The sequence below is a fragment of the Dermacentor albipictus genome, chromosome 1 (assembly GCF_038994185.2).
Source record: "Dermacentor albipictus isolate Rhodes 1998 colony chromosome 1, USDA_Dalb.pri_finalv2, whole genome shotgun sequence".
Lineage (NCBI taxonomy): Eukaryota > Metazoa > Arthropoda > Arachnida > Ixodida > Ixodidae > Dermacentor > Dermacentor albipictus.
Genome location: NC_091821.1, coordinates 71,489,223 through 71,503,017, shown reverse-complemented (window position 1 = coordinate 71,503,017; position 13,795 = coordinate 71,489,223). Strand labels below are relative to the sequence as shown.

The 13,795-nt window shown below is 46.6% G+C and overlaps 1 protein-coding gene and 1 long non-coding RNA gene across 6 annotated transcripts in view; one reads left to right on the top strand and one right to left on the bottom strand.

The window, feature by feature from the left end:
* The window catches only part of Zasp52 (Z band alternatively spliced PDZ-motif protein 52), a 106,826-nt gene that overhangs the window by 23,473 nt on the left and 69,558 nt on the right, over positions 1–13,795 (top strand). Inside the window, exon 1 of one of the 4 annotated variants that reach the window (XM_065434406.1) lies at positions 4,324–4,467. The exons of the other annotated variants lie outside the window; for them this stretch is intronic. Coding sequence (XP_065290478.1) covers positions 4,450–4,467 — 18 coding nt within the window. The 5' untranslated portion in view covers positions 4,324–4,449. Of the gene's footprint in view, positions 1–4,323; positions 4,468–13,795 lie in introns of those variants that run through there. 4 annotated transcript variants of the gene reach the window in all.
* The window catches only part of LOC135903936 (uncharacterized), a 33,405-nt gene that overhangs the window by 14,394 nt on the left and 5,216 nt on the right, over positions 1–13,795 (bottom strand). The gene's annotated exons all lie outside the window — the stretch shown is intronic.

Here is a 13,795-nt window from a genome sequence, read left to right as displayed (position 1 = left end):
ACGACGGCTTGGCTCCAACTACAGTTTGTAGGTGCCTCTCTCGCTGTCCGAGCGGATCGCTTTTCATGTCATGACGATATGGACGGTAAACGTGCGTATGTTTCTGCGGTACGGAGCAGTCATGCTGTGATCATAGAGTGGGAACGCTCAATTTGCTTCTGAGAGAAAGAAAAAGAAAATAAAGAAAAGAAAGGAAAACAATGTGGTTGACTGAACTCTCGTTCTATTTGCTATCCTATGCAGGGGGAAGGAGGTTAAGGGATAGAAAGATAGCAGCAGAGGAGAAAAAAAATTACTGCGCACACATCATGAGAGGTACATGAACAGTACAGGTGGTCACAAAGGTTAGTTGACTTTAGGAACTGCATCATTGAACGTGTCGTTTCCTGAGCTATCGACGCATGTGGCCGCTGTCCGCCGTATACGTTATTCACCAAAAATATTTTCGACCACAAGTGATCTAACGAGGTGTCGACTAGAGGGCGCTGGTAGAGTAGTTGCGCGAACAGATGGATAGATGTTCGGCGGACTCATCACAACGGCAACTGTCGCGTGAAGGTGGGCGATCCATTGCAATGAATAACGAATAAGGCTTTGTGGATAAGGGTTTGATGATTATTCAGGGAAGGATTGAGGGCGAGCCGGCGACAGGCGATAGCGCGTGAGACGCGGGGAGTTCCACTCGGCTAGCCTGGTGTTGCGAGTCAGTGAACTGAGTTCTTCGGGGTCGCCTCGAGTCGTAGGTATTGGAACTCGAAAAAAAAAAACGCTAAAATTTCTCGGTGGTTCCTGTACGTCATGATTTGTCTCGCCACGGCAAAGGGGCAAGTTCAATCACTGTCTGAGTACTATCGCGGTAGTACCGGGCAGCACTGTCAGCGAGGCAGCAATGCTGCAATGACCCGATCGAGAGCCAGTGAAAAGCGACATTGTGTCCCTCATCGAAAGCATGAGCGTGAGCCTACCGAATTTCGGTCACTGACAGGTGCGTAAGTTCTGTGACGCAGGCTTGACAGCAGGCACGGCTTAGCAAATCGAAAAAGACAGTAAAATTTCTCGGTGGTTGCTGCATGTCATTTGTCTCGCCGCGGCAAGGGGCAAGTTAAATTCCCGTCGATGCCATCATGCCGTCATGATGACGGCACCTGAGCAGCTCGTGAATAAAATACTGCGCTCGGTGTAAAGGTGCGTGCAGTCAACCATACGCCTATTGCAGCGAAGGTCAAATAATCTACTTCAATGTAAACGCAGACAGCTCGGCGTTTCTTGTGATACCTGGGAGATGGAGCCTGTGCGTGTCTTGGTGGAGTAATTATAGAGCAATGGGCATGAAATAAGCGGTGGACACTGTCCCAGAAAGGCATAGTGCTTAGAAAATAAAGAACAGCATGATGACTACCACGTTTTGAGCACAGAATTATACAACTGAATATTTATGTGCAATACAATTTGCTAAGAGCAGGTGGGAGGGATTGTATGCATAATTGCAGTTTTGTAATAAAGAAACAAGCTGCGTGCACCGGGTGACACAATATTACGGACCATGAAGTCTGAGACAAAGCTGAATATCTCTGCAACCTCACAACGCAGCTTCGTATTTGCATTTCGGGCCTCGACTAGAATATGATAACAACATTGTCGCATACAGTTTTACTGGATACTGCTACAGGCTGCTCGGGTATTGAACGTTTTCTGAGATCACGTGGTTTGTAAAATTTTGTGGTCGGGTGTACATAACCATACAACGACATCATACATTTATCATGCGCACCGGTACTTACCGTTAACTAAGCAAAGTGAAAGTGACACAGAGAGTACGTTTATTCACCAATTACACATTTAAGCCGCGAAGACTCCTTTTTATGGTCTCTTGCGCAAAACTTTTTGATACTGAAGAGTTTTTGAAAATTCTGAAGAAAGACTCGTCTCAGTATAACATATGAGCATAGTAAACGCCGCTGCGTTGTTCATTCAAAAAGCAGTGCTGCAAAGCGCGCACTGTATCGCACTGTGAAATTAGGCTTGCAAAGCAGTGGGGAAGAGTAGGCAGCAAGCTTCGACAAGAATTTCTGGCATACATTTCACAGGGAACATTTCGGACGTTCTTCAACTTGTCGAGTGGAGGGAAGCCGTACGCGCGACACAGGAGAATTACGTGCTGTCCTTCCCTCCATAATATATGCGATGAAGGTGTAACTATAAGACCCCGTATATAAAGTAGCTTGAGCGGATTTTATTGCTGAGGACACTCAGTTAAAATGAAGCTGTAGGTGAAACTGCATCCGATATTATATTGACGCGTATACTTGTCTATACTTCTTCCGGGGACTGCATTTCCCGCCAGATGTCACATTATCGTGACAGCGTAGAATAAGACACTGTCAAAACCGTGACTTCGAACATTAAATTTTTATTGAGCGAACATGTGCCCAGAAAAGCATTTGACACCCAAGCACAACGAAGGCGGCGAGCGCAGTCATCGATAGTCGAAAATCTGATCTGCGGGTCAATCGCGTCGGCTTTTATACATGACCCATCGAACGTTCTACCGTAATCACTGATGCCCGTATGCCTTCCAGAAAGTACTACCCAAGTTACCCTGTACTACCCAAGTACTACCCAAGTTCGACAGGCAGACAAAATCAACAATAACATTCGAGTAAGTTCCAACTCATGCAGGCATGTCTTGCGCTTAACGATAACTGTAAGTTATTCGCGCCTGAAACGCCATCCCCGCAAAAAGGATAAACAAGTATACGTGTCAATATAAATAATGTCAATATCGATATAAACATGTTTTCAGAAAAGAAACATCAAGGTATTGTTAATGCGTTTACCTAGATCACGTGGCCCCACCACACCCCCTTCGCTTGTCTCGCGTGTAGTCGACAGGGAAATGAGTCACTTGACGCTCACGCATACACCCCGTGTTAGCATTGACGCCGACGTGCAAGACACGTTACCCTCGCTCTTCGCTGTGAGCTTCGTGTCTGTAGACGGTGTGAAAGGCGCAAACCAAGTTCTCTTCCGAGTACACTCACTGTGTTATGAGGTGACATTTTTCACGAACCCCAAGCGCCTGTACTCTCGACGCAGTCATTCAGCAGTCGTCATGTTCCCCCAAGGACATACTGAACGACGTCTGGAAGTGTTCCGCCACCTCGTAACGTCCGTTCCGCGGACGCTGACCTAACCTAACTGTATATGTGAGGTGAACTTTGAGAGAGGGATCTTTCAGGCGAGCACAAAGCCGTGTGGTGAACAAGAAGTAATTTATGTCCATGGCACGCAGGTGGCTCTTCATTGTACAAAACGCAGGCATGCTACGTGTTATTTTTGTCGCAATTGCGCTCGGATAGGCGGTCTGAAACAAAACTCTTTCTTTAATTTGACGTCAGCCTCGGCGTTGACTTACCTGGCATGCACTACAGCTGCTTTGCCGCAAAGGCGTTTGTCAGGAAAGGAAAAAAAAGAAAAAGAGAAAAGTTGTAGCGCGATTGAGCTTCCAGTTGAAGTCGACGAAAGACAGACTTACTGAACGAGTCGAGGGAGAGGAATGGGCGGAGTCACAGCGCATCCGGGCAAACCTGAACGCTTTCCCGCCAACTCTACCGAGTCTCTAAGAGACTACGATTAACAGTACTCAATGCGGCTTAGTCTGTTACGGAGTTTTCAAGGTGACAACAATGCTACTACAACACGCATACTTCCGACTCTGTCTATCAGCGCCTAATAGAGAGAAATTTGTGCGGCTTCGTTCCTTCTGCAGCTAATCATCACTCTGCCTATAGAGTGATGGTTAGTCACTCGGCTTATAGTCACTCGGCTTTAAGCGATACTTATAACCGAGAGCTCCCACAGGAGCCATGGCCTGGCTACGGGTCGCTCGACGAACGTCACGAGAATTCACAGGTGGCCGCACGCGCGGCGAGTAGAATGAGACCAATGGCAAAAGAAAGGGAGTCGGTAGAAACCGCACTTGCCTCGCCTACGAGGCGCACGTGCACGCGCCAGCTCAGTGCGCAACCGAAGACATTCTTTTTTTTTTTTCGAGTGCGGTCTCCCAGTATCGCGATTTTAAATTAACACATTACGGCGCCACGGGTGCGCGGGGGACGGAGCGAGGTCGCGCCACGCGGAAGGGAGCCGCCACCACCGCCGTCGCGCGCTCGGATTGAGCCGCGCGAGCTGTCGAACGCACGCCGAAAAGGCCGCGACCTCCCGCTGCTCGGCTGTGAATGACGCCGCGCTGCAGCCAAGGCCGTCATGCAAATGAAGGCGCTGATAGGATGACGCTCGACTCGACGACGCGCCCCGCTTCTTCGCCGTGCTGTCTGGGGCGGAGTGCAGGTCTCGTGTATTGTACGGGCGGATGTATTATATAGTGCGCGCAGTGTGCGGGCGCTAAAGGATTGCGCAGCGATCGGCGTGGCCTCGTGTCAGCTCAACATGGAGGGAAGTTGCACGGTGAGTTATCCGAGCGAAGAGCACCATCTACTAGCCCGCAGTGATGCGCGCGTTGGTGCGCTCCTAATTCAGTGCCGTTTGAAGTTTTCGGGGGCTGCTACATGACTTCGCCTGGTTGCGACAGTCTCCTTCACGTCGGCGTACATTGTGTCTATTTTTTGTCACTGCTGCTTATGATTATTATCTTGCAATTTCATTTTATGGGCATGTACAAAGTACTGGAGCCGGCCTCATCCAGTAGACAAAAGCGACCTCCCCCATCCCTCCCCTCCTACACACCCCACACACTCTCACACACTTACTCTTTCTAGGCTCCTGAGCCTTCTGGGCTTTTTAAGAGGCTGCAAATCTTCTTGCTGTGCTACCTATGGAAGTTACCAGTACTTCCATTTTTAGATGCGCGCTCTAAATTAAAACTGACAGGCTAGCAAAAAGAAACCCGCTTTTAAACTGTTGCGTGAAGAAAGAAGTGTCCGTGGACGGACTGTTAGAATTTCTTTCGACAGTTGAGGCCATTTTCATTAGGTTCACTGAAATTGACTTGATTAAGTGTCGGGTACTTGCCGAAAAGCGTGGGAGCCTTTCCCGAAGCTCACTCGACGGAGGTCCAGCGCACCTCTAGTTCCTGAAACAGGCGCTCCATGTGCCGTCTGCCAGAGCAGAAGATTTTGCTATCGTACGTGACACCGTGAAACTTCGAACATGATTAACGGTTCGTTAAATGGTTACAAAACACTCAAAAAGAGGAAATGCAGTCTATTGTACATGAAAGTGAAGGGCCAGTCATTTCGCTGATTACAGTATGCTTTGATGGAAGTGTTTAGTTACATTAGCAATGTAAAAATCATGCAAAAAACGGTATACTTCTTCCTCTGTTCACTTGTAATTGCACAATATTAAGTTACGCGCGTTGTTTTTGTCGTATATGCGTTTCAGCTGCGGTCGCTTGATCGCATGTGCTTCGGCAGTGATATAAATGCTGGAAGACCTGCGGTCGTGCGTTATGGTTTCGCGAAAACGACCTTGTATACTTGAAATATGCATCACACGCCGCGCCGCGTTCACTGTTGTTTCACCAACTTGATCATCAAACTCATCAACGACGTCACTGTGCACAGTAGCAATGAAACTGAAACCCGGCTTCATTAGTATTCCGTTGTGCGACCGCTGTGTAGCTATTTGCTTAAACTGCTTCTTTGGTCCCGCAAGGTCAAATTGATTGTCTTAGGTGTGAACAAAAAGTAACGATGTGTTTCACAGGCGCGTCGCAGACACACACTTTTTTTTTCATGCTAGCCAGCAAGTGAGACAGTACACAACCCCGCGCACTACCATTCGAGTGTTCTCCAATACAGCAGTCCGAGTTGCCTTTGCTGAGCTGCGCACACGATAAACATTTCAACAGCCTTAAGAGGGTGTTGAAATGTTTTGTTGGGTGTTGGGTGTTGGGAGCTGCGCACACGATAAACATTTCAACACCCTTAAGAGGGTGTTGAAATAAATTAATTTGTTAGACGAGCATCTTAGGGTTTTAATATAAGCACACTTATTTGATTAACAACCTTACGAAACGGTGTTTGGCTGATGCAGAAGATAACTGTAAGACTCGCAGCTCGTTATAATTTCCACCGTTTACGACTTGTTTATTAGCATTACTACACAAACGGCATCAAAGGACAAACACTTCACCCCTAAATATATTGCGAAAGAAATGCATGGAGGTGAATTCGAATCCAGAAACTTCGCGTGGGAACCAGGCTCCCTAAAAACTGCGTCAAACAGGAGTCACGCTTCAGCTCTTCAAATGAAAGTATATACGTATATGTATAAATTGTCCAGAAACCCCAGCTGCTTCATTTCATGAGAAATCTTGCACAAGGTCACTTCTTGCATGGAAGAAAATGCGCTCGTTACGCTTGAAACCTAACGTTCCTGTAGCTGCAAGGACAGTTTTCAACGGTAGCGAACGTGCAAATGCCTACCATATAGGCTGTTATTTTCTCCTTCGGGTCTTAATTTTTTTATTGTGCATTGATCTTTTTTCGCACGCTCGCCTACTATAGGGTCTATTGAGTAAAACTGGTGCTCATTGGGAAAAATTAAAGGCGTAATGTGAGAGAACACCCTCTTATACCCATAAGGGTGTTAATCTCTTCAGTGTCTCGCATACTGGTTAGCATTCTTCAATAACCATCTAATAGACGTCGTCATAATGTATCTTTACCGTAGTTCTCTCGTCTCTTTATTTCTCGCTCTTCTGAAGTTTACTTCTTCAGTTGCTGAGCATGAAACGGATCGCTTTCAACCAGTGGGAGCACTCGAGGCTTCATCTTCTCCACAGCGCACAATTTACGCACGAAAGACCACCGCAGAGCTCAACACAAGCCTAGCAAGACAGACAGCGAACGAGAGGAAAGTTAGTCTGTTAACTTATTTGCGCGGGAACTTCTAACGCGCGAAAATGAGTTTCGCTGCTTTAGTAGCCGCTTCTATAAATGTGCACCAGGATTCTCGGCTGAAGACATCGCCTTGATTCCGCGAAAAAGACCGCAGAGGAGATGTTGCTACAGGATCTTTTCGTTTGTTTGCTTCTTTCATCGCGATCTCGCGGCGCCCGCAACGAACGCGAGAACGGCATTGCGCAACGTCCACATCACGATCACTGGCACGCGCGCGTGCCCAGTATGCGCAAGCTCACTGGCGGACCACCGGCAGAGCCTGGGAGAGCACGCCGACACCAATTAGCTTGGCCATCTGGGTCTCTCACGTCGTGCAAATCACTTCATTAGCCAAACGGCCTGCGCACACTCCATGTCTGTCTTTTTTTTTTCCCTCCTTGAGCTGCTCCTATCCATTCTTTCCCACAGTATGTTCTAAGAGGTCCGTGTAAGATATATATAAATTCTTGTTCCGGAAAGACTCGCCGATTCCTAAGCCGCCGGTGGGCGTTGCTGGTAGAGGCTCACACAAGCGAGCCGTGAAACTCTATACAGTGTTGCTTGTTCAGGTGCTGTTTCTCCATCTTCAAGGTGTCTGCTCACGCCGAGCACGTGTCATTACCGTCAACGTACCTGGTTACCCGCACTCGCTGACTAGAGTAAGACGATAGGGGTTTACCGGGTGGTGATAATTCCTTCCATGAAAGCAACGAATTACAGCCGAGGGGTAGGTAAGAAAACACACACAGGAAAACGACAGTGATGAGGAGAGAGACAAAGACGTCCATCTGCTTACCGAGGAGAGAGGTATGAATGTAGTAATTTCCATAATATGGGAAATATATGTACATACCGCAGTTATTTATTTTTCTCTCTTTCTCTCTGCGTACATCTGAGCAAGTTCACTGTCTCTTTTTGCACTTGTCGTATTGTCCTTACTGTCTTTATTAGTATTCCTGAATTTGCTTCCGAATTCACTGCTGTTTCGAACTTCATCCTCCGGACGAGGAACTTCGTTGTCTAGAATGTTCGTCTTGAGGACGCTTGTTCTTCCATGAACAATTCTTCAAGAAATGAATCTACTTCAGGCGCACATTGATAGCGATAAGCAGGTGGTTCTGACAGTTGAGCATCTTTTTCAGAATTGACAATCCGATCGCTTGACTCCCGACCCGAGCTGTCTCGCAGACATTCTTCCCTTCGCTTGCACGTACACATTGAAGGCTCGCGTACACTAAAGAGGAACTCATGGTAACCTCAGCTAATGACGAACTTTACCTTGCCTTCACAGGACCAGTGCATGATTCAATTCGACATCTTTAATTTTCCTTTATATGAAATGAAGATATCCTTCACCAAAAGCGAATACATTTGATAGCTTTATGAGGTGAATACGACCTCGACTCGACGGCAACAGACATGACGGGTGCACAATCATAAAAAAATAACAACGGCATGTTGGTAAGATGTACAATAAACAAAATCAGTTACTGTAACCTAAAGATGATACACGCAGCTTTGTCAGCTTTCAAATAACGCAAACAAAGGCAAATAAAAAGAATGGGGCGCTTGAGCTATATACACAACATTAGACGTCTAGCATCAGATAAGTGTTTACAAAGCCTTCGCGACAAAATATGAAAAAACCCCGGAAAACACTGCCCCTTCAATTGAATATATTCATAACAAATACGCCTCGAATCATTCTTACTGGTATCATTGTTATATTATTGCGCTTATCTTGAAGTTCATTTAGCAAGGTAGCGAGTCGATATCATAGTATCTGCTTTGCGAAATTCGTACGACTGGTAATCCATCGTTCATAATTTCGGGTAGCTTGCGTAATTCATTAATTTCAAGCCTTTCAAGGGCTTCTAATGTGTTGTTTATCTCTATTTGAGTGAGTGCATAGCGGTGAGATACTTTGAAATCAGAAAGTGAAACCACACTAACGTTCTCCTCTATGGGACAGATAAGGATATTTAAACACAATTCGAATGACATGTTTTTGCAGAATCAAAAGCTCATTTATGTTTTCAGACGCTTTAGTCGCCCAAACAAGTGCACAGTAACTATGAACCGAGGAGAACAATGGGTTGTACAATACAACATTGACTGAAATTGAAAAATCCCTGCAGTGACGCCGCATAATACTGACAGTGCGATGATGAACACGAAGACCGTGTGCTGCTCCGTGCCCATATTGTCCCGGTAAGGTTTCTTTTCTTTAATTAGATAATAGTCATTGTGACCAAATAGTCAAGGCGGTTGAGTCTATAGTGTCGGAGGGCGACTGTGAACGAAATCGGTGTGCACTTGAATGGCTGACAAATTTTTTTTCTTCACAATGGGCGCTACAAAACAAAGGAGTAGGCGGCCCCGGCAGAAGGGGCAATCAACCCCCGGAGAAACAAAGAAAGCAGAACGATCGCCACTCAAGGCCAAGCACCTGTAACGCACGAGGCGCGCATGCACTTCGGCGCCAAGCTGCACACGGCTGTGCCGAAACTAGGGCGCCACACACACGCCTATACTCTGATCGCCGCGGCCACGTACTGGGTTGGAGGGGGCTGCTGCCGGAACTTTCTCTATTCCGCCAGACATGCGGCTGCTGTTAAACGCGGGAGTCGCGCGTAAGTGAGCACACATGCAGTGGCTGATGGCGTCATTCGTCTTCCAATTAACACGTCCGTGCCGAAGCCTGCAGCGGCCATAGCGTGGTGGCGGCGGTGGCGGCGGCCGACACCACGCGTCGCGCTGAGCGAGAAACGCACGGCGCTATCGGCTTGAATCGACGCCGTTCTGTATGGCGCCGGCCCGCCACCCGCAGCCCTGCATTGCAGCTGGCGGCCAACCGGTCTCGACGCAAGGAAAAATGCGTCGCGGGAAGGGTACAACGCGTTCACCCGGTTGCTCTGACCGAAAAAAAAAAATGCCGACTATTTCCACCCATGTTACGCAAGTTCCCATCGCCTCTCCAGGCTTTACAAACACGGAAAGACAAACAGTGACAAGTAACGGATTCTGCAATACCGTTTGACGCTTTGAATGCATAAGTGGATCTAAGCATTCAAAATAAGCATTGTAGTGAACTGATTAATTTTGTATGTATTTTTCATTGTTCAATTTCTGCATTCTTTTATTGACAAGTCACTGAACGACACTCTACAGCAGAGGCAGGAAGATGCATGTTCACGCAGTGCTTTTAGCATCGAAGCGGTGAGTCACAGCTTCTCTTGCGGTTGGATTTATTATTTGAACAGTCTCGCATATGTAGGCACCGCTCGCGTCCGGCCTCTTGACGACAGTGCGTCCCGCTGCGGTTTGTTATATGCTGGTGCGTAGGGGAGCAGAAGCCCAGGTATTCTCAACGATGCTCATTAAGGGCCGGCATCATGTTTTAATCCTTGGAACACCTGTCCGCAATTCATCCTCCCCCATGAACACACGGAAAAAGCTCATATTACGCGCACCCGCCTGCTGGATGAGAGTCCGCGGTAACCATCAAAATTTATTGCCGCCCTCCAGTAGCAAACGGGATCGTCAAATACAAGACATCGCCAACTGCTAGTAACCGCACTGCAAACCACTAAAGCTGCAATGAGCACCCTTGCACTGAGATTTAATATTCATGGACGCACGAACATCTGGTCTTATGTTCAGTGTCAAGATGTTCGCAGACACGGACTGTGCACTGCAGCATAAAATCTTAATGCGCCAACTTTCGTTCATAGCGTAACTTCTTTTTCCTCTCAGTTAAACTATTTAAGGGTTTCTCTTGGGTGTCTGCTATACTCATGTAGAATGGCTCCACAAAAACTAAGTGCCTTGCCCTTCGAGGCCTTTTCTGCATGAAGACGGTTTCCGTGAACTCGTTAGATTAACCAGCCAATAAACCTTCCAGTTAGGACGAGCGAGCCGGCCGCTCTGGACCGCGATAAAAGTTTAACGTTCGCAACGTTAATGTGTTCTATACATGTTTGTGTAATATTCGTAGCAAGTACTTGATTTTACCGTGGTGCTTGCAGGTTCGTTCCAACTGACTTGAGATTGGCACACCGGTCGCTGCTATAGGTAAACGCTCACTGCTAAGGCGTTCATTGTCACCTGTCCGAAAGTATAAAAAAGTATACCGGGTGATATAATTATTTAACAGTTAAGTTTTTTGTAGCGCAAGCTATTCCTACAAAGACAAGCGGCTGGGGGCATTCGCAGTCAGTTATCTAGGTCAGCTCAATCGGTCGGCTTGTTATGGATTATCAGTGTCACAGGTGATAGCAGTTTTTTTTATCTAAGAAGTTCCGAGGTGCTTTAGGCTAAAACTACGATCTGATTATGAGACACGCTGAAATGGGGGACTACGGGCTCAATTAGACCCACCTGGTGTTTTTTAATGTGAACATAAATCTAAGTACACGAGCGTTTCATACATTTTGCCCCCATAGAAATGCGGCCTCCGCGGCCGCGATCGAACTCGCAACCTCGAGCTGAGCAGTGCAGCACCCTATCCAATAAGCTACCGCGGTAGCTATTCATTTCTACTGTCCCCCCCCCCCCCCCTAAAAAAACATAATTATAAGTATGATTGCCAAGGAAACTTTTTACACAAAATACTTTTCGAGATGTGATCTCTGTGCGAAGATGCAGCTCTGCAAGCCGATATTAAATTTGAAACACTTCTTTTAGGCCATGCGGATAAAAAACACAGATATCGATACTTGAACATAAAGCACGTTGCAGGAAAGCAAGCAAGCAAGCAAGCAAGCAAGCAAGCAAGCAAGCAAGCAAGCAAGCAAGCAACAAGCAAACAAACAAACAAACAAACAAACAAGCAAGCATACAAAATTCGGGCACAGACTTTAACTACCGGTAATTGTCAAAGTATGCGATAGCGTGCTATAAGTTTGAGAGGTATATAATTTTATATAGGTAGAAGGGAACGTGAGATCCAACTCACAAGCTGTAACTTATATGACGCGAACACTTCGTGACGCGTTACCTAAAGGCTATAATATTTATTTATTTATTTATTTATTTATTTATTTGAGTACCCTAAGGTTAATGTCTATACCCTAATGTTAATATTCTGCCCCACATGTTTGCAGCGTAACGCATTGCGTAGCAGCTATGCTGGGGCGCACGTAGCCGCTAAAGTCACTCTTTGAAATGTCTGGCGCGTGCATCATAGGCCGGCTTCTCACATTCTCCCAGTCTCGTGAGAGCCAGCGCTTTGTTAGGCTGCAGTGCCTTCGGTGTCGGCCCGTATTTTTCGTCAGACAGATACCTAGAAAGTGGGTGAGGTCCGCCTATAATCCTAGCGCATTAAACAAAGTAATAATAAGGGCCGAGGAAGGCAAGTTTTTGAAGGAAGATACGTGGCCCGTTGAGCGTGAGGTGTCACGCAGTGTTGAAACACGATGTGCTTGACTCGGTGAGACAGGCCCGTCAATTGTGAGGCGGGCGTGATTCGCATCGCGCGTTAACGACTGCGTGATGCATGGGTCACACCTGACTGGCAACCTTGGACTTGCAAAACGGCGCATTACACGCATGGGCGGATTTCTGCGGCGGCGGCGGCGACCACCCGCGCGTTCGCGCCGGCTTCTGCAGTTGTGCGGCACCGGAAGAGAATCACGAAAGGGAATTTCTAATCACTGTCACACGCTGCGGGAAAGAAAATAAACAAAGAGAGAGAGAAAAAAAAAAGATGTTGCTTCTCACAACGTCTGGGTCACGCGCAGCCGCACCAGGAAATAATAATAAATAATAATGAAAAAGGTCGTTCGTACACCGAAACAAAGATGCACTTTATTTTAGTTATATCTGCAGGTTGATTACGCGGCTGCATTTTGAGGGCCGGCATAATAGAGCGATTTTTTATTACCTGTATTTTGGGAGATGGCGCCTGTAGGTAGCGCCGGCTGCTACTCTTATGTGAGATAACTGTACTCAAAATTATGAGCAGAATATAAGCATTGACTAGAAATAAGTACAGTGAGATTATTTCTTTTAAAGAAAAAGATAACGCTGTGTGCGACACACAACAGTAGGTCTTCTTGAGAAGGATTTCCGCCCTGAGATCTTGCTGCTATCGCACTAAGCGTATTCACCGCTGGAGGATCGCTAAAGCCTACAGATTTTTTTTTTTTCGTTTAGTGGCAGTATCGTTGGCTTTCTGTCTGTGCACAGTGAAGCGGATATTTTCACAAAGAAATCAACAAGCTCAACAAGGATTGTGTGGTCAAAAGACAGGCCATGAGCCCTACTCCCAGCAACATTCCGATGTAGACAAAACATAACAACCGTGGCTTACTTACTTATTTGGTTGATTGATTTTCGGCAACTTTCGTCGCCGTCTTTTCTACATCTTATTGTCAAATCAAAAACGCCCGCGTCCTGATATATCGGTGAAGGTACAAGAATAAAACGAGAAACAAGAATTCAGCGCCAACCACTTTGCAGCGTATCCTATTTTTTGTCGAAGTGCAATAACAATGAATTGAATTCTGAGGTTTTACGTGCCAAAACAACGATATGATCATGAAGCACGCCGTGGTGGAAGACGTTGGATTCATTTTGGCCATCTACTTTCCTTTAACATGTTGCACTGTGTTTAACGCGTCTAACTGTTCCTTAACGCGTATTTTTTTTTAAGTATACGAGCGTTTAGCCGGGCGACCCCATCAGAAATGCGTCCGCCGCGGTCGTGATAGAGCCTACCGTGACCTAGAGCTCAGCAGCGCAGCGTCATGGTCACTGGGCTACCGCGATGGGTAAAAAATGCAATAATAAGAATGATAATAACGTAGTTTGCTTAAGTAAACAGTATGGGAGTTCCCCATAGTCATCAACAGGAAATAAAAGCGTGCAATGAGCCTTTTGAAATGAGC